We start from the raw sequence: 17,751 nt of genomic DNA on the forward strand, positions 1-17,751 counted from the left end.
GTTTTACTGGGAAGGTATGGGTCATGCACAACGTGATATTTTTCTCCTCCTTTAGGAGAGACCAAACTGCCCAGCCCTCCAGGGGGAGGAGGGAGCACTGCTGTTACTGTTGTAGGGCAGCAAGAAGTGTGGGGAGAGGACAGGCTAAGTATGCCACAGAATAAATCTCCTCCCTTTTCTACCTGGCCCCTGGTTTTCAGTCCCTTGCCTCTCCCCAGCTCTGATCTTGGTCAGAGTGCTTTAGGAAGGTCAGGGAAAAACTCACTTGAGTTTTGAATTGTGTCTGGCTGGGGTCCCTAGAGTTTTGCATCCCTCCATGTCCTGGTTAGCGTGAAGTGACAAGCCAGCTACCTCACCCTCCTGGGGGACAACAAGGAGACTGAGCCCAGCCATGCTACTAGGAGAAGGGGGACAGTGCCCTGCAAGGTGGAGTTCTCATCCTGAGATGGGGCCTAGAGTGGGTTCAGACTCTGGCAGGGGGAAGATGAAGGCTTTGGGTAGCCACAGCAGTGCTCACTTAGGCTGCATGGTCCTGAATCCTGTTATGCAGCCACCGTTATCAGATGCCTTAGGAAAGGGGTGCCAGGATACCCACGCTGTGGAGAGGTGGTGGTTGTGGTGGTAGGTGGTCTTTCCTGAGGCATGCCAGAGGAAAATGAAGTCTGTGGCTCTGGGAGGCTTGGGGCTACCTTGGGGCACGAGGTCAGGCAAAGTCCACTGATTCTGGGGTCAGTGGGAGAAGATGGGCAACCAGCACCAGAGTCAGATCCTCTGTGTCCTCCTTGCCCCTGTGGTTTGGCTCTGCTGGTGGCAGTTGTGAAGCTCTGAGCAAAGATTAACTTGCTGATCTTCACGAGTCCCCTGTGAGGTGTTATTTCAAGCTCTAATCCAGTTGCCTGTGCCTTTTATGAGGACGAGAGTGAAGGGAAGAGGAAAGAAAATTAAGATTTTAACTTGCAGTCACTAAAATGTAGAGCAAAGTCCTTGCTCTGCCCTGGAGCCATGCAACTCTTCTCTCAGGGAAGGGGGAACTGGCATACACAGGGCTCCAGATGAAAGCTCCCAAGTGGCATCCACTCCAGGGGATGCAGCCTGAGCATCCCGACACAGCCAGTCTCCTGGGAGGGTGCTTGCCCTGCAGGCAAACAAAGCAGGATTCTTGTTGAGCTGATGAGAAGACAAGTTCCCAAAACAAGTTCGCATTCACCCTGTCATGGATTGGGAGATGGCAATTTGCATCTTTGCTGGGGAAAATAGTGCTTGAGTATTCCGGGAAAACACTGTGACTCAGGGCTTGAAACTTCCTCGTACCTGCTGGCACTGGGAACCAGCCCTATCGCCTAGGCTGAAGGGGGTTAAAAGCAGCCCCTCCACTTTGGGTTAATCAGGCTGTGCTCCCAGCTTAGCCCTTGCTGCCCCCTCCAAAGAATCGTGTCCCCCAGCACTTCCCTGGGCCATGGGTGCTCTCAACCACAGTGAAAGGGAGGCAAAGGGAGGTTGCTGGGAGGCAGGCTGGCACTGCCCAGCTAGCCAAGCAGCAGCAGCAGCGCTGCCTCCCCTGCTCCCAGGCTTCTTCCAGGCTCTGTCTTTATCCAGCTTCTCTCTCCTGAGGCTTTCAAAATCCAGCTGTAACTTGTTCTGGACATGGGTGAGAAGTGGAGCAGAGGCCTCCAAGGCAAACATAAATGGCCCTCTCTGCCCTGCACACCGCAGCCCACCTTCTTTTTACCTCCTGTAGGGTGGCTGCCTGCTTGGAGGAATGAGTCACGGGTTAGGTAACAGGCACAATGCAATTAGCAGCCCTGGGCACCAATTACCAGGTATAACAGCCTTGTGCAAACCCCTGTAAAGAGTCACTGGGGAACAAGATTTCTCCCTCCAAGGAGGGGATTGTCGAGGTGGCACATGTGTCACCCTGGGAAGTCACCACTCCTGTCCACAGTGGCCCCCTGCCCCAGCAGTTTCCTGGCACCATGCTCTGTACGAGGTAGCTTTGATTTGTGTTTGTAATGTCTTCTGGGGCCATCATTAAGGAGCTGTGCCTGTGCCCCACCTGTGCCTCCTAAATGATCTCCTAAGCCAGAGCTGGGAGATGCTGCAGGATGCCTTGGAGCTATAGAAGCTTCCTTTACGGGTGCCTGAGGCTGCTGGCATGTGGCTGGAGCACTCAGGGAGGTTAATTTCTGGTTCAGGAGCATTGGCCAGCTGTGGGAGCAATCCCAGTCACACCAGGTTCACATCCCTGCAGTAATGTAAGGCCTGAAGGAGAATTATTCTCCCTGTGCCCCAGATCAGTGTAAGAAAACATCAGTATTCAAAGGGATCTAAAAATAAAACCTGCAGGGACTCTCCAAAGGGCTATGGGAGATGCTCTGGAGATGTTCTTATTTCAGGGGAAGGCAAGAGTCTTTGAGATTTGGAGAAATCCAGATCTCCAGGGGAGAAGGGAAGAAAAGTGGATTCAGTGGTTTCTTACTTACAAAAATAAAAAGTTGTAGCCAGGGCAGAGTGAAAGTGTGTCTGAGATGTGGAGAAACAGCACAGGGGTTCAGCCCTGCAGGGAGGTCTTCCCTCTATGGCAGGGAAGTGTCTGTGGCTGGATGCGCGGTGGGAATGTGCAACAGAGGGACCCTGGCAGGCTGCCCTGCCTCTCTTTTCTAAGGCCCCATGATCTGACATATGCGTGGGCTGGGGTGTCCTTTTCCACATGGAGCTATTCCACACCCCCACCAATTCTCCTGGGCCCCAAATTATTACTTTTTATTTTTATTTTTTGGTATGCTGAGATTGGATGCCCACAGCTTGTAGCTCCCTGAGGAGGCGCTCTGATTTCAGCAGCTTATGTAGAGCACTACCATCTCCCCACGCTTGCTGCACAGGGAAGCTGAGATGGGGATGTGGATATCATCCCCCCTCCTGGCCTGGTTGTCACTCTGTATTCCTCTGGCTACTCTGTAAAGTGGCCCACAGGTAGTGTGAAGGGGACTGCATGGTCACCTGCCCCACATCTAACTGAATCAGCAAAAGCATGCAGCAATCTGCGGTGATTCCCCAGAATTTCCCTTCCATGGTGGTCTTTGTCCTTAGGCGGGGCTCTCACACCTTTTGAGGGTCTCTATCCGTTGCTGGCAACCAGAGGGCTGGAAGTGAAGGTCTCTCGGGGAGATCAGGGGTGAAGGTGGGGAGGTGAGGAAGGAGCTGGGGGTGCCACTTTGCTGCTGTGCCTGCAGGTCTCTGAGGTTTTCCAAAGAGAGGACATCCCCTTTCCTTGGCCAGGGAAAGGGAAGCTACATCTTGGACTGCACGAAAGCCACAAGGGACAAATTGCTGAGCTCAGCCCTGCTGCAGGGGGCAAGGACGTGGATGGGATATAAATTCAGCAGTGACACTGCACACATCCCCCGTGCTCCCCCAGACATGTTCAAGGCCAGGTTTGATGGGGCTCTGAACAACCTGGTCTAGTGAAAGGTGTCCTTGCCTATGGCAGTGGGCTTGGAACTGGATGATCTTTAAAGTTCCTTCCAACCCAAGTGATTCTGTGATTCTACAGCTGAAAGGGAGGCAGTAGGCCCTTCCTCATGCGTTTGGTTGCTGGCATACCTCTTCCTGTGAGTGCACTGACTCTGCAGCCACCTGGGCAGCAGAATATCCTTGGACATCCTGGTGGGGATTGCAGGGCTGGAGGCAGAGGAAGAGGGACCTTCTGGAGCAGAGCCATGGTTTAGGGAGATGGGCGTCAGAAGTGGGGGCCACACCCCAGCTTGAGACTCTGAGGTGTGGTGGTGGGAGGGACAGCAGGGGACACACGATCCTGCTTTGGGATCAAAAGCTGGGACTAAAAGGCAGTGAGGGGCAGCAATTCAGACCTGTGTCCATAGGAATAGTTTGGGTCTGAGACAATTCCTGGGGAAAAATAAGTCTTCGCAAGAACAAGAAGACCCAGCACCTTAACTTCATCAGTGTCACCGTCCCCTCCTCTTTCAAGAGCACGGGAATGAACAGGGCTGCAGAGATCGGGCTGAGCTGCCACGGAAAAGCGGAGGAATCAGTCAAGCAACAGGTTTGTCCTCCCAGATGCGCCGTTTGTCACCTCGGAGGCGTCCCAGAGCGGGGATGCCCAGCTGAGGCAAACCCCCGGTCAGACTGTGGCCTCCCCGTTCCCATCCTTCCTCCCCCGGGCCGTGCCCCGCCCCGTGCCCCCGTGGAGGCGGGACCGGGGCTGGCAGCGGCGGGAGCTGCGGCAGGGAGCAGGTGGAGGGGCGGCTCGGAGCCGTCCCTTTCTCTGTCTGGAGCCGCTGGCTCGCCTCTGCGTGCCGGTGTCATCTGGGCAGCTGATGCCTTCGGCCCAGGCTTCCCCCTCATGGCTCTGATCTCCTCTGCCGCCCCCTCAGCACCCAGCCCGGGACACTCAGCCTCTCCCTGGGGAGCAGGGATGCTCGCTTTCCTCCTGGCAGGCTGTGCGGTCTCCTCGGAGTATTTTCCAGTCATGTGTCCCTGCCTCACTGGGTCACTGAGCCCTCCGTAGTCTGTGAAAATCCCCCCTGCTTCACCGGGATCCTTCACGTCTGCTGACTTTTGGGCTTCCTCGTCTTTGCCCACCCTGTTCCTTGACCACATCCTGTTCAAGACCTCGCTCTTGACTAATCCTGCCCCTTCGGAGGCTTCGAGAAGAGCAGACAGCGTCACGTGGAGGTACAGGCAGAGTTTGTCCTGGTTCGATAGGATACAGGCTGCGGCGGCATCGGTGTGGGAGCCATGGGCCGTCGGCTCGTCCATGGTGTCTCCGGAGCCGCAGTCTTCCTTGCCAGCGTGGCTCTCCTCTCCATGCGGCACCGTGGGACTCGGGAAGCAGCTCAGTACCCGGGAATCGGGGAGGGGGTGTTGGAGAAGCCAGAGCAGCAGAGCGAAGGGAGCCCACCAGAGGGATCTGGTGGCAGGGGGCAGAAGGACCTCAAACTCCATCCTCCGGAGGCACACAGGACTGAGGGTAGCCTGACGCTTGGGGACATTTTCATAGCTGTGAAGACGACCAAGAGGTTTCACCAGAGCAGGGTGGAGCTGCTCCTGGACACGTGGATATCCCAGGCCAGCGAACAGGTGAGTGTGTGGATTCTGACTAGAGAGAAGGTGTTAGTAATGGGCAGGGATGGGGTGTCAGGGCAAGGGGATAAAAGCCATAGGAAGGGGAAGCTGAGCACTGTAGTGCTGCTCAGTACTTTTCTCTATTTCTCACTTCACATTCAAAGAGAGATGCTACCCAGGAAAATGTTTCACTAGTAGCTGCTTCATGGGAAAGACTGGTGAAGATGCCATACTAGACTGAAAGCATAGACTATCCTGTGTCTGTATGAAATCGTGCCTTTCTACCTCGTAGTGTCATGAGTTTGTTGGGTTTGGAGCTGATAGGTTTGCCTGGCCCTTTGTCACGATGCCTACACTGTTCCTGGCATCCCTGGAAAGGTGCAGTGCAGTGGGCAAGAGGCTCCTGGATGACCTCCTGTAGTTAGCCCTGTTCACCCCACAGCACATCAACACAATCCATACTTTCCTTTCTTGTACTGATGCTTTCGTGTGCATGATCTTGAAGTGATGCAGGTGTATTTTTAATTTTTTTTTTTTAACTGGAGGCCCGATGTTTCCATCCTTTGCTAAAACAGTTTGGAGAGTATCCTTCCTGCCAGAGAAACTGATGTGGGGCACCACATTAGTGGTGCTGTGCAGACTGGTTTACTGGTGGGCAGGAGTACTCCCCAGAGCTCCGCTTCTTTTCTCCCTCCCTCGCAGAGCTGCTCCTCAAGAAAGAAGAAATCACGTGGCTGCCCTGAAGGGTGGGTTTTTTTGCCTCTGCCTGTGTGTGATGGGTGCCTATAAGGCAAATTCAGGTCCCAGCAAGGAAGGGGGACGGGGGTGGAAGTACTAGGTAGGAGAGTGCCTGAAGCAATACAGGGTTTTCTGGGTAAGGGTGGTTTTCAACTTCATGGTGCTGCAACTGTCTAGTCTGCTGCGGTCGTCACAGGAAGCCATGTCCTATTTTGAGCACGCTTCCTCTCCTGGCTGTGTGTCCCTCTCAGCATCTGAGATGCCCTGCTTCCTCCTCCAGATGCACTTCTTCTCTCTGGCTGGCTCCAGCCCAGCAGCTCCTTGGAGAAACCAAACCCAACCACATGGCTGCACTGGCAATGGGATATTGCTCACAGGGCCTTCACAGTGGGGTTTTAAGGAGCAATTCACCTGGCCCTTCTTTGTTTGACAAATCAGTGCCTGGCCATTCTGCTGATCACAGGAATTACACACTCCCTAGATCTGATCCCCTCTGGCATACAAGTGCCAGACCTTGGAAGAGGTGTTGAATTTTCCATGCTGCTGCCAGCCTCTGGAAAGCTACACAGACTGACCAGGAAAATAGGAAGGAAGGGGTAGAACGAGAGTGTCACTAATTTTTAAACAGAGTTTTTTTCAGTGTTATCAATTTTTGTTGCAAGCTCGGTATTTTCTTCCACCCTCCTCAATTTTCTGTGTTCTTCTTCTTTCTTGCATTTTTTTACAAAATGGCTTTGAGGGAAGGGGAGTGGGAGTAGAAAGGGGAGTAAAGAGAAGTACATGAAAGTCAAAAACTTTTTTTTTTAATATATTCCTGATTAAGGGTTTTTTATGTTTACAAGAAAAGGGCTAGTTTTGAAAATTTGACAATATAGAAAACCTCACTTAGCAAAAAAAAAAGGAAGCTTTCAATTTGCAAAGGACATTTAATTGTTGTGGAGACAGGAATAGTGCAGCAGACCTCCTATTATTGAGTCTTTATGGCGAGACATAGGCTTTAGGAGCCAGTCCCAGAGAAATTTAGGTCTCAGAAGTCCTGATGTGCAGAGGCTGCCTTCTCCTAGGGCTGATCCAGCATCTTACTGTCTCACTTGCCCTTAATCATGGCTAGAGACTAATTCAGTGAGTCTTTCTCCACCAGTGGCCAGCAGGGAAATTTAAGCAGCTGGCTATGTTGCTGATGCCAAGCCTGGCTTCAGAGCTGGGTGCCTGCATGGTTTCCTGCTGGGGGAAGCAACCCAGACCTCCCAGGTCAGGCTTAGGTGACTGTAACAGGAGGCAGGAACAGCTGTGGTTTTGGTGGCAAGGACAGACTGTATGGGAGCCGAATTAAAAATCTTCTGTGTTGGACTCTGTTGGGGTAGAAAATAAGAGTGAGAGATTGTCTCTGAAACTGCTCTGTTTAATCTGAAGACAGATTAAACATGCAGTTGGTGAGAGATTGGGAAGTGCAAGATGGGCATTCTGCTGGACCATGCTCTGCCTCTTGAGAATTGATCCATGACAAACTTCCCACTGGAGATTGATGTAAAAGTCATTTTAGTGTAAGGCCTTTTCCTCAGCAAAAGCTTAATCTAAATAAAAGTGTGGGTTCTGATGATTGCTTAGCTGGGCAGAATCTTGGAGCAACTTACACTCTTGGCCCCAGTAGTTTTGATGGAGGTAAGTCCAGCTTTCTGGTGTGGTTTGGTAACATGAACTATTTCTAGCACTTCCCCTCCTTTTTGGAGCCCACACACCCAGCAAATTGAAATGAAACCTTTGAATGGCCCATCCTGAACTGACTTTTAGATTTTCAGTGATGCGAACACACCACAGATTTTGAAACTGTTCTCTGTGCAGGACACAGCAGTGATCCTGCTGATGTGTTTGCATTTTGGGGAGGGTTTCTTCATAGAGAAAAGATACCTTGGGAGCCTAGGCGATGAACATGGCACTGGATTGTCAGGTTCCACATCTTTATTCTCTTTTCCTAGTTTTTTATTGCTAGGCTATTTCCCCATTTTGGGGTAATGAGGTCTCAAAGTCTAGTGTTTATCCATTCCCAGGGCTCTTATGTTCATGAAGAGCTGCCAGAAAAAGCTGTTTGACACAGTGGCTCCATAGCACTGCTTGCACTGCTGTCCAGCAGACATCCTTTCCTACACAGACATATTTTCCATTTCACAATGGAAGGATACTTTCTGTGCTTCATCTCTGGCAGCAACTGCTGTTCCAGGTTTCCCACCCTCAGGGGTGTGAGGGATGGAGAGATGAGGATGGAGGCAGCTGCATGTGCTACTGTGATCTTCTTTTGCATTTCTTGAGCACAGCCGGGCGTGCCATGGAGATCAGAGTTTGAAAGTGCCAGAAAAATCAGACTCGCCTAGTCTTCACACTCATATTTCCCTTTTACCCTTTTATTTTGGACAGTCTGGTGTTGCCAGACTGGTGGTGACTGTGTACTTTCATCCTTGGCTTCCACAGAAACATGTTGGATGTCTGCAAAAAAACCCCATTTCCCATCTTGCATCAAGAGAAAACTGGGAACCTCAGAATATTTTTACAAGCAGAAAATTTGGAAAAGATGCAGATTGCTATTTTAAGTCAATCAAATGTGATGTTTGTTAAACACGTGATAAGTAGTTGGTTTTATATCTGTAAGCAAGTAATTTCCAGCAACAGTATTTTTGGGGTTTTTTTTTTTTGTTGTTTTTTGGTTTTTTTAAAATGTCAGAAAGTTTCAATAGTTTCAGATTTTGTTTTTCTTAAAATGAAAATGTCTGCCATAGTGGAAATTTCTGACTCTGACATGCTGGCAAGGGAAATCCCATGCTGCTGACAATCCCTACTTTGCCTGAAGGTTGTGATATGGTCCCATGACCCAGAGCAGCTCCTTTACCTGAGACTTGGCTAATTGCTTCTTGTCACATGATCCTTGAAAGTGGTTTTAACTAAGAGATTTTACTGATGGGGCAGGGTAGGAATTTGTGCATGTTCCATTGCTGTAGCTCAGCTCTTGGAGGGTAATTCACCAAGCACTGTAGCTCGTCCATCTGAGATCATGAAACCATCCTGCTGTCTCTCCTTGAGCCAGGTGATCTCTGAGGGTCCTTCATTGCCTTATTTTCAGGTACACAACATTTCTCCTGCTATGTCCTCTGGATAGGGATTTATCTCCCAAATACTGGGTGGGTATGGGGAGATGTAGAGACTCGTGTCTCCCTGCCAGAGCCTTTGGGAGCAGTGATGGCTCCTGGAGCTGCTGTCTGCCTGTCTTGTTGTTGCCTTTGTGCCTGCGCAGGTGCTGTGTTTAACCAGCCTGTGGGCAGCTGGTGGGGAGACTGTTTACGGCTCGCGACTCCCTTTTCATTTCATGAAAGCTCATTTTCTGCCTGAGGAAAGCTTTTCTCCACCAGCCCTGATCCCCGCCTGGCTCTGAAGAGGGGGAGATGTGCCACATAATGGCAGCAAGGGGGATTAGAGAAGCCTGGGAGTGGGGGAAGAGGAGGAAGAGGGGGCAGAAAGTGGCAGGGGGCTGAGCACACTTCACACACAAAGCAGATGTTCTTTTAACTCAAGCATCATTTAACCACAGTGCTTTAATTTTTCTACCACTGGCACTTAATCCAGGGCTACCTCACCCCCTCACTCGGCATCATGGGTCCCCTGTTCCCAAGGCAGTGGGATGGTGGTGGAAATGAAGCCACACAAGCGCTAGTGGTTGTGCCCTTCAGGAAGGGGGAGCACAGCCATCCTTCTGTTCATCTGCTGCCTTGGAGCGGGTACAGCAGCAGAGGATGAAGTGGGGTAACCATGTTACTCCAAGTGTTTCCAGCTGTGGGAGGAAGAAGTGGGCAGCCAGGAACAGCACCAGCTCCATCCTGAGAGTAATCTCTTTTCCTTGTTTCCCCAGACCTACATCTTCACTGATGAAGAAGATGGTGCCTTGAAAAGGAGAATGGGTAATGACCTGTCCTATGACACCACTTTTCTATTGCACCTTCAGCCCCTGAACTGCCCTGGCCTTGAGAAGGGTCTGGTGTGATGGCTGGCTGTCCTGCACCAGCACTGCCCATTGAAACACGCCCCTTGCCGTGTCTGTGGTGGTGATGGTTGGGTGTAGTTGGCTTATCCCAGGGCATGCAGCCTACTGGAGACAGGGTGCTGTCTGCTTTAAAGCATCCATGGGTAGAAGCAGCACATGACAGAGCCTCTCAACCTCTGTATCATGGTTGGCAGTGGGCAAGGTGGAAGTGTGGATGGCAGGCGTTCGAGTCCTGGCCAAGTTGCTTGGCTTTGTCCAGGTTTCATCTCTTGGTAGGAGGAGTGGAACCCATGTCACTATGGGCTTGGATGCCTTTTGGGTGGCCATGAGGAGACTGTCTGTGAACAAACCACTTCCCTCCTGCCCAGATGTCCTCCCTGTGACCGTGCAAAGTGGGCTGGCTCTGAGCTTTCCCTCCTCTGGCAGGTGGCCGTGTGATCTTCACCAACTGCTCTGCCGAGCACAGCCACCAGGCCCTGTCTTGCAAGATGGCCGCAGAGTTCGACGCCTTCCTGGCCAGCGGCCTGAGGTGAGGCAGGGCTGCCATGGGGGGACCCCTGAGAGCGAGAGGCGCCCTCCTTACTGCAGACTTCTTGTGTCTTCCTGTCTGCCCCAGCTGGTTTTGCCACTTGGATGATGACAACTACCTGAACCCTCGGGCGCTCCTGAAGCTCTTGTCCTCCTACGCGGAGACGTGGGATGTTTACCTGGGCAAACCCAGCCTGAACCGACCCATCAGGGCCTCCGAAACGCTGCCAAACAACCAGACGGTACAGCCTGTGGTGGTGCTGTGGGGGCAGTGGGTGGTTTTGGTGCTCTGGCTCACATTTGTTGTGGTTTAACCCCAGCCAGCAGCCAGGCCCCATGCAGCCGCTCACTCACTCTCCCCAGAGAGAGTGGGGAGAGAATTGAAAGGACAAAAGGTAGAAAACTTGTGGATTGAGATAAAGACAGGGAAAGCAAAAGCCATGCACACAAGCAAAGTAAAACAAGGAATCGAATCACTGTTTCCCACAGGCAGGCAGGTGTTCAGCCACCTCCAGGAGAGCAGGGCCCCATCACATGTTATGGTGACTTGGGAAGACAAACACCATCACTCCAAAAGTCTCCCCTTTCCTCCTTCTCCCCACACTTTATGTACTAAGCGGGATGTCATATGGATTGGAACATCCCTTTGGTCAGTTGAGGTCACCTGTCCTGGCAGTGTCTCCTCTCAGCCTCCCCTGCACCCCAGTTTCCTCACCAGTGTGGCAGTAGAAAAGCAAAAAAGGCCCTGCTTCTATGTAAAACCTACCTAACAATAACAAAAGCATCTCTATATCATCAGTTCTGTGTTCAGCACAAATCCAAAACACAATTCCATACCAGCCACTGTGGAAAAAGTTAACTCTACCCCTGCCAAAACTAGCATAGTATCTCAAGGAGAGACAGGCCCCGAGAGCAATGGCAATGGCTGAAAACTTGCCAGCTTGTCTGAACGTGGCTGTAGATGGTGACTAAATATGATCATCCAAGGGGCAGAGTCCCACGTTGCTGCTCTGCCTTTGGGTACGTGTCTGACAGGACATAAGCTGCCCTAGGCACTCCACCTGTTGCTGCCAGCAGGAGCAACTGGCTGTTCCAGTTATGAGGAAAATCTATGCTGTACTGCTAGCAAGTCTTTCTGCTGGGCAGCAGTCGGGAGCTGGGGTGACAATAGGGCTGTGTTTGTCCTGACATCAAAGCTGGAATGCCAGCATTCTCACCTTGAGGAGTATGGTATTGTCTGAGCTTCTGCCATTGATTTTCTCTGGTGTTCCTCTCCAGAAATCCGTGCGCTTCTGGTTTGCCACGGGAGGGGCTGGGTTCTGCATCAGCCGCAGGCTGGCAAGGAAGATGGTGCCCTGGGCCAGGTGAGCTAGGGAGTGTGGGAGCCTTTGGGGATGAGCAACATGGCTGCACATTAATTCTTGGCAGTGTCAGACCTGGATTTGTGCATGTGGTGTTTGCAAAGGTGCAGCGTGCCACGTGCTGCACGTCTGCAAGATGGGAGACTGGAGAAAGGATGTAGTGAGTGAGTCTGCCAACTGATTGAAAGCTGGCAAGAGCAAGCACATCAGTAAACATGGTCATGGGATGATGTACTCCTCTCTCCTCTCCTTAAAGCTCTTGGTTACTCCCCACACTCCTTCCCATCCCTTTCAGCTTCTTCTGACTCTTTTCCTATCTGCCTATCTCATCTCCCCTTCATCTGCCTCTTTCCAGCTTTCTGACCTCCCTCCAGAGCTAATTTTCTGTTCCCTCACCCCAAACTCTCTTTGACTTCTCAGGTGTCCACTGTCATTTCCTCAGCTTGATGAATGGAGAACAGAAATAGGTCCCAAGGTCATGTTATCCCAGCTTAGAACAAGATTATGTATTCCATAATGCCCTAGGTTATACCACAGGCATAACACTGGTAGGCATTGGCTGTGCCAGCCTTAACCAGATCTGAGCATACCCAGAAGGACAGATCTGATCCACGCCAGGTGATTGCTTTAGCTAAAGCCCATGATATGTATCTTATGGTAGACCAGTCAAGAGGATGATCTGTGATCTAGCGTAAAGTGAAAGTGGCACAGATAGTGCCTAACCTGGCATAAAGTGTGCCACTACTGTTTTAAAAATGCTTAAAACACATTTCAGTTTGCTGGTGGTTGTTGTAGACAGCACTTCATACTATGTAAATAATTCCAATTCCAGAAGCCTTAAAGTTGGGTTTAGCCTGTCATCAAAAGGTGTCCAAGTATGTGGTGTTACATTACAGTAGATGGCCTATCCAAGCTGTGTCCCCCCCTGGACCTGGCCATGTGCTCCCACTGTTTCTCTTGTGGTAGGTTGTCTGTCCACCCCAGGGGTTCAGTGCACTTCACCAAACACATGGAGAAGTGACTGAGTGAAGTCTGTCAGCTCTCTGCATCAGCTTACCAAGGACCTGGATTAAGTATCAGGGAAAGCATGGCTGGGAATGGTGAAAGAGCAAGCCCATTCCCAAGTATTTGCAGGTGGAACTCAGGGATTTCTTGCCTAGTTGCAGGATTTACTCTGGTTTTCAGTAATCTCCTGCCCAAGTGGATGCCTACATCTGCCCCTACCCTTTTCCTAACCCCTGCAGCCCTACTGTCTTCCAGTGGCAGGAACTTCCTGAGCACTTCCGAGCTCATCCGCCTGCCGGATGACTGCACCATGGGTTACATCATCGAGTGCAAAGTTGGTGGGCAGCTGATTCCCAGTGCACTCTTCCACTCCCACCTGGAGAACCTGCAGCTCATCCCCACCTCTCAGCTCATGCAACAGGTGAGGAGGGGAAAGGAAGCAAGAGGGAGGTGTGTGAGGAAGGAGAAGTGGAGGGGAGCTTACAGGCACGTCATTCCACTGATGGCACTGATGTGCATTGAATCAATCATCTGCTCTTCTGAGGAGGATTTCCTGACAAATGCTGCTTTGAAATAAGGAGCAGATGTTGCCTGCAGCACAGCTGCCAGTCATGGTGCCCTGGGATCAGTGGTGGGGAGCACATGTATGGGGAGTGATGGGAGGATTGAGGGCATCCCTGGGAGAATGTGGCACAAGGACAAGCAGAAATGATGATTGATTCGGAAAGGGCCTTTGACATGGCACTGTGTCTGCCTTGCAAAGAACTAGTGGGCAAAGGACTAGTAGGGTGGGCCATCATGGGAAGGAAGATGAGAGAGGTGTGGAAGGCAGAGGCTAAGCCAGCAGAAAAAGAACTAGAATGGGAGTTTTTGTCATCCACAGCAAATTCCTTGCTTCTGAGCTCATCTAATTCTTTCTACTCCTTTCTCACCACTTTGTAGGTCACCCTCAGCTATGGTGTGTTTGAGAACAAACTCAATGTCATTGAGCTCAGTGGCCCATTCTCGCCTCAGGAGGATCCCTCAAGGTATGGGGCATGAGTGCTCTGGGTGCTGCAGCTGTGTGAGCCCTCAGACAACAGGCTGGGAGGGGGAAGCAGCCCAACGGGGTGCAGGAGGGCTAGAGGGAGAGACAGAAACCTTACAGTCACCTGGTTTTATTGGGTGAGGGGCACTGCAGCATTAAGCTACTTGTGAACCCTTATAAACTTTGCAAACCTTTTTGGGTGAGTGGGAAGAAACGAAGCATTCAAAACATTTTATTTGGACAATGCCTAAGCCAAAAGTATTGCTGTTTATTTCCCATTTTGAGGCTGAACAAGCTAACCTTTTACCTTAGGGATAGGAACAGAAATGTTCTTTTAAACTCAGGAAAGGAAATTCTGCTTGTTTTTTCATTTTATGCTTTGCTGAGAAAACTGAAAGGAAAAAGGAAAAAGGTTCACTTCAGGCTGACTGCAAACAAAACTGTTCTTTGATTTACCTTCTCCTCTTTGAGTGAACAAACCTAAAGTTGTTATTTGCAGAGCCTGAGCAGGAAGATCCTGGCTGGAGATAGCAGGGGTGGGAAGCAGCTAGGTGTTGAAAAGAGCATCAACAGAACCATGTAGCAGGGGCTAGTGCAGTGCCCATCTCCCTGCCTGTGATCAGGGTGAGCTGTGGGCTTGGGCTCCATGGGCTAGAGCTGGATTTGGGTATCAGAAGCAGACTTTGCTAAGAAAAGGCATCCTGGGGTCAACAATCAGTCCTGAGAGTTGTGGTGCAGAATGGGTGCCTGATGTGGAATGGGGTGTGAGGGAGACATCTTTCATCTTCTAGCTGTGTGCTGGTGTAAAAACTGTCCTCTGACCTTACTTTGCTTTCTCCCCAGCAGGTTTCGATCACTCCACTGTCACCTCTATCCTGACACCTCCTGGTGCCTGCAGGCTGTTGGCTGGTGATGCCTGAGCCTCAGCTACAGCGGATCCAGGTGACACCTGTTCACCTGTAGGGACTGGGACACTGAAGAAGCTTGGTGCTCCCAATTTCACCTTCACTGTGGTGGTCTTGGGGCTCTGTGATGGCTTTCTTGGTCCTTATTCAATACTGGTGACACAGGACAAGAGACAAGGTCTGATCCAAAGATGGAAAAGATGAGCTGGACACATGAATGAGCTTCTCATCTGTGCTGGGATATGTGCAAGGGATGGGAGCAGTATGCCTTCTGAGCAGATTGAGGATCAGATAGTGACTGCTGGGCATCTGGGTGGAGATGAGGACTTGCTGCTGCTGCTGCTGCTCTGTGCCCTGGCTGCATCTTGCTGGACTGGAAGTGCCCTGTAGGTGTGTATACCTGGTGCCCAGCTCCTCGTGGGTGGCAGCGTGTCATGGCTCCAGACTCTCTGAGCAGGGCCTCTTCCTCCATATCTGTGCTTTCCCTACTGCCTATCCTTCACAGCCACAGACCTGCTGAGTCTCTGCATAGTCAAAGTCAATGGAAATGGAAAATGTGACCATTTCTGTGCTGAATGAATCCTGGAAAAGCTTAGTCCTTGCTCAACAGAGGGGAGATGGGCAGGAATTACAAAGAATCAGGAATCCCCTGCTCTGCTGGGACAAAGGAGAGGGGATGGGGTAAGGGAGCCAAGAGGAAACTCAGTGAGATGGGGATGGTTCCCGCATTGAATGTTGAAGGTTTGATCTTGTATGGTGCTGCATTATTCCTCTCCTCTTACCTTCCTGACGTGGGGTCAGGATAATCTCTTGCTCTAATTACCAACCTGTCATCTGAGATTAGACTCCAGCTCCTATCTGTGAGAAGAGACATAAAGGATTAGAACTGGCCGAAAGAGAGGAGAAAGGAAGAGATGGAGAAGGACTGCTCAGGAGTGGATTAGAGGTTACAGCTTCATAATCTTTTCTGTCCCCAACCAAAAAAATTAAGTCATGAAGGAATGGAAACTGCAAGGCAAAGAGCTTTTTATCTCTGTGGGTCTTCCCTCCAGATGCTATTAGCAGCTTTCTGCCTTCCTGCTGTCCCTGCTGAGTGCAACAGGGGGAAGGAGTGGGCCCAAATAGGTTACAAGCTTTCTGGCATGTTTGTGAAGGGTCCTTTTCTCAATACAGTGCCCGGTGTGAAAGCTGGGCAATGGTCCTTGCTGGGGAATGAACTTTGGCATCATTTTGTCCTTGCACACACAGTTAAGTGGCTGGGGGAGGGTGTTGCAGGAAGGCAAAGAGGCTGTTTCAAATGGCAGCTGGTGCCACAAACAGGTATTTTTCTTTAAAGAGCGTTTAAAAACAGACTGCTGGGATCTGTGAGAGATCCTGTAATCTCCAGATGAAAGGACAAATGCCCTTTCTCTAAAGAGCTGTTCAGCTTTGATGCTGCTGATGTGACTAAGCCTGCTGCTGGTGGGCTGGGAGAGCCAAAGGCGACTGTCACTGTGGCTTTGCTGTTTTGAAAACTGGCCACTCTGTCACCTCCTTCCACCCCCAAGCACCAGCATCTCCTACACAGTGCACACAAAGTTTAAAGGAAAGGCATCAGAAAGACCTTCAACCTCTGCAAAGGGGGATGTAAAAAGGAACGAGCACTTTAATTTCTGGAAGAAAGAGAAGGCAGGAGCTTGTAGAGCTGTTTTCCAACGTGGCCATTCTTACTGGCATTTAGTCAGCTTGTGTAGCAGCACACAGCCTTGCTTTCTTCTGTTGCACAACAGGCCTTTGAAGTAGAAGTTCATCCTGAGCAGGCACAGGAGCGAGCTGATGCCAGTGAGCATTCCTTGAGCTGTGGAAAGCCCTTGGCTCACACAGCTGCACTACCCCAGAATCCACGTGGCACAAAACAGAGACACAACTATTGGAAGAGGCGTGCAGCACCAAGAAGTCGTGCCCCACAGCACTAGTGGTTGGGTTTGAACACAACCAGAAGATGAAATAAGGTTTTGTGAGAAGGAGTGAGTCTTCAAGAGAAACCTACACTACTTGGATATATCATTTTTCGCCGTTCAGATTTTCAGCTGATGTTAATAGAAACTTTTCAGTTAAAAAGCTGGTCCTATCTGTAGATGTCCTGGTGATAATCAGAGCAAAATGCAATTCATGTGAGGAAACTGGTACAGCAGCTTCACTTCCCTGGGGTAAAAGCAAAGCAGAGAAACTGAAAGCTTGCTTTGGATCCTGGCTTCAGCTGGTCTGAATTGACCTGGTGCCTTTTGCACGGGTGAAGATCAGATGTTTAATGGGTTGAATCCTTGAGTGGCTGCATGGAGACCCGTTTAAGACTGGATTTTGTTGCTGGAGTAGTTAAGTACCACTTCTGTGGAAAATGTCTTGTCTCATAAGGAAACAGAACAGATGAGAAGATGTCTGGGGCAGGGCATCTCTTGGGCTGCAGAGAAATGAATGACAGAAGAGTCCTGCTATGCCTGTGACGACAATACGCTGGAAAGAAAATAGCTTTGACAAAAGAAACCAGGTTTTCTCTAAGAACAGAGAGGCAGCTTAATGGGACATTCACCACATGAAATCTGATCAACGTTAAAACATGAGTTAAAATTAGTTTCAGGAATGGTTCCTGCCCCTGGGGCTTGCTGTCAGATGTTGTGGTTTTACAGTCTCATTTTCCTAGTTTATTAAAATGTTTAGCTGCTTGGGAAAATGAGAAACAATCTCATGTGAAACTTTTCAGTGGGCTGTCTTTTTTTATTCTCTTTCTCTTGATGTAACAAAGATTTTGGAAAGGTTCCACTGGGGCTATTAAATTTGTATTTTCTTTTTTTTGTTGGTTTTTTTTTCTATATCTCTACCTTTCACTAGCTCACACTTCCTTTTCTCATTGCAGGGAAAAAAACCCTCTCCCAAGAACAAAAAGGAGTGGAGACATGGTCTTTATATTTTACTGGGAAAAAATGGGGTCAAAGTCAAGGGTGTTGGCATGACCCTGCTGTTGTACAACATTAAGTGTTGTTCAAGGTTTCAAGTACAGACACCTCTGCCTGCCCAACACCATAGCAACCAGCACTATTA

The 17,751-nt window shown here is 50.3% G+C and overlaps 1 protein-coding gene across 2 annotated transcripts; it reads left to right on the top strand.

The window, feature by feature from the left end:
- The first annotated feature begins 4,264 nt into the window (after positions 1-4,264).
- Positions 4,265-17,501, top strand: MFNG (MFNG O-fucosylpeptide 3-beta-N-acetylglucosaminyltransferase). Of its 2 annotated transcripts, none has more exons than XM_088165327.1 (8): positions 4,265-5,097; positions 9,716-9,764; positions 10,274-10,376; positions 10,464-10,617; positions 11,654-11,739; positions 12,997-13,162; positions 13,684-13,769; positions 14,612-17,501. In XM_088165327.1, the coding sequence occupies exons 1-8, from the start codon at positions 4,756-4,758 to the stop codon at positions 14,679-14,681; spliced, it is 1,056 nt and encodes a 351-aa protein (XP_088021453.1). In that variant the 5' UTR covers positions 4,265-4,755; the 3' UTR covers positions 14,682-17,501. The 2 variants fall into 2 exon arrangements, with proteins under 2 accessions (XP_088021453.1, XP_014740765.2); XM_014885279.2 differs by having other exon boundaries at positions 4,267-5,097; positions 14,615-17,501.
- The last annotated feature ends 250 nt before the right edge of the window (positions 17,502-17,751 follow it).

Source organism: Sturnus vulgaris, chromosome 5, assembly GCF_052056855.1.
Source record: "Sturnus vulgaris isolate bStuVul1 chromosome 5, bStuVul1.hap1, whole genome shotgun sequence".
Taxonomy (NCBI): Eukaryota; Metazoa; Chordata; class Aves; order Passeriformes; family Sturnidae; genus Sturnus; species Sturnus vulgaris.

Bases quoted from the DNA above. Each gene is read 5' to 3' on its own strand.
- MFNG (XM_088165327.1), top strand. From the start codon at position 4,756: ATGGGCCGTCGGCTCGTCCATGGTGTCTCCGGAGCCGCAGTCTTCCTT. The intron at 11,740-12,996 runs GTGAGCTAGGGA...ACTGTCTTCCAG, and splicing joins AAGATGGTGCCCTGGGCCAG to TGGCAGGAACTTCCTGAGCA. The intron at 13,163-13,683 runs GTGAGGAGGGGA...ACCACTTTGTAG, and splicing joins CCTCTCAGCTCATGCAACAG to GTCACCCTCAGCTATGGTGT.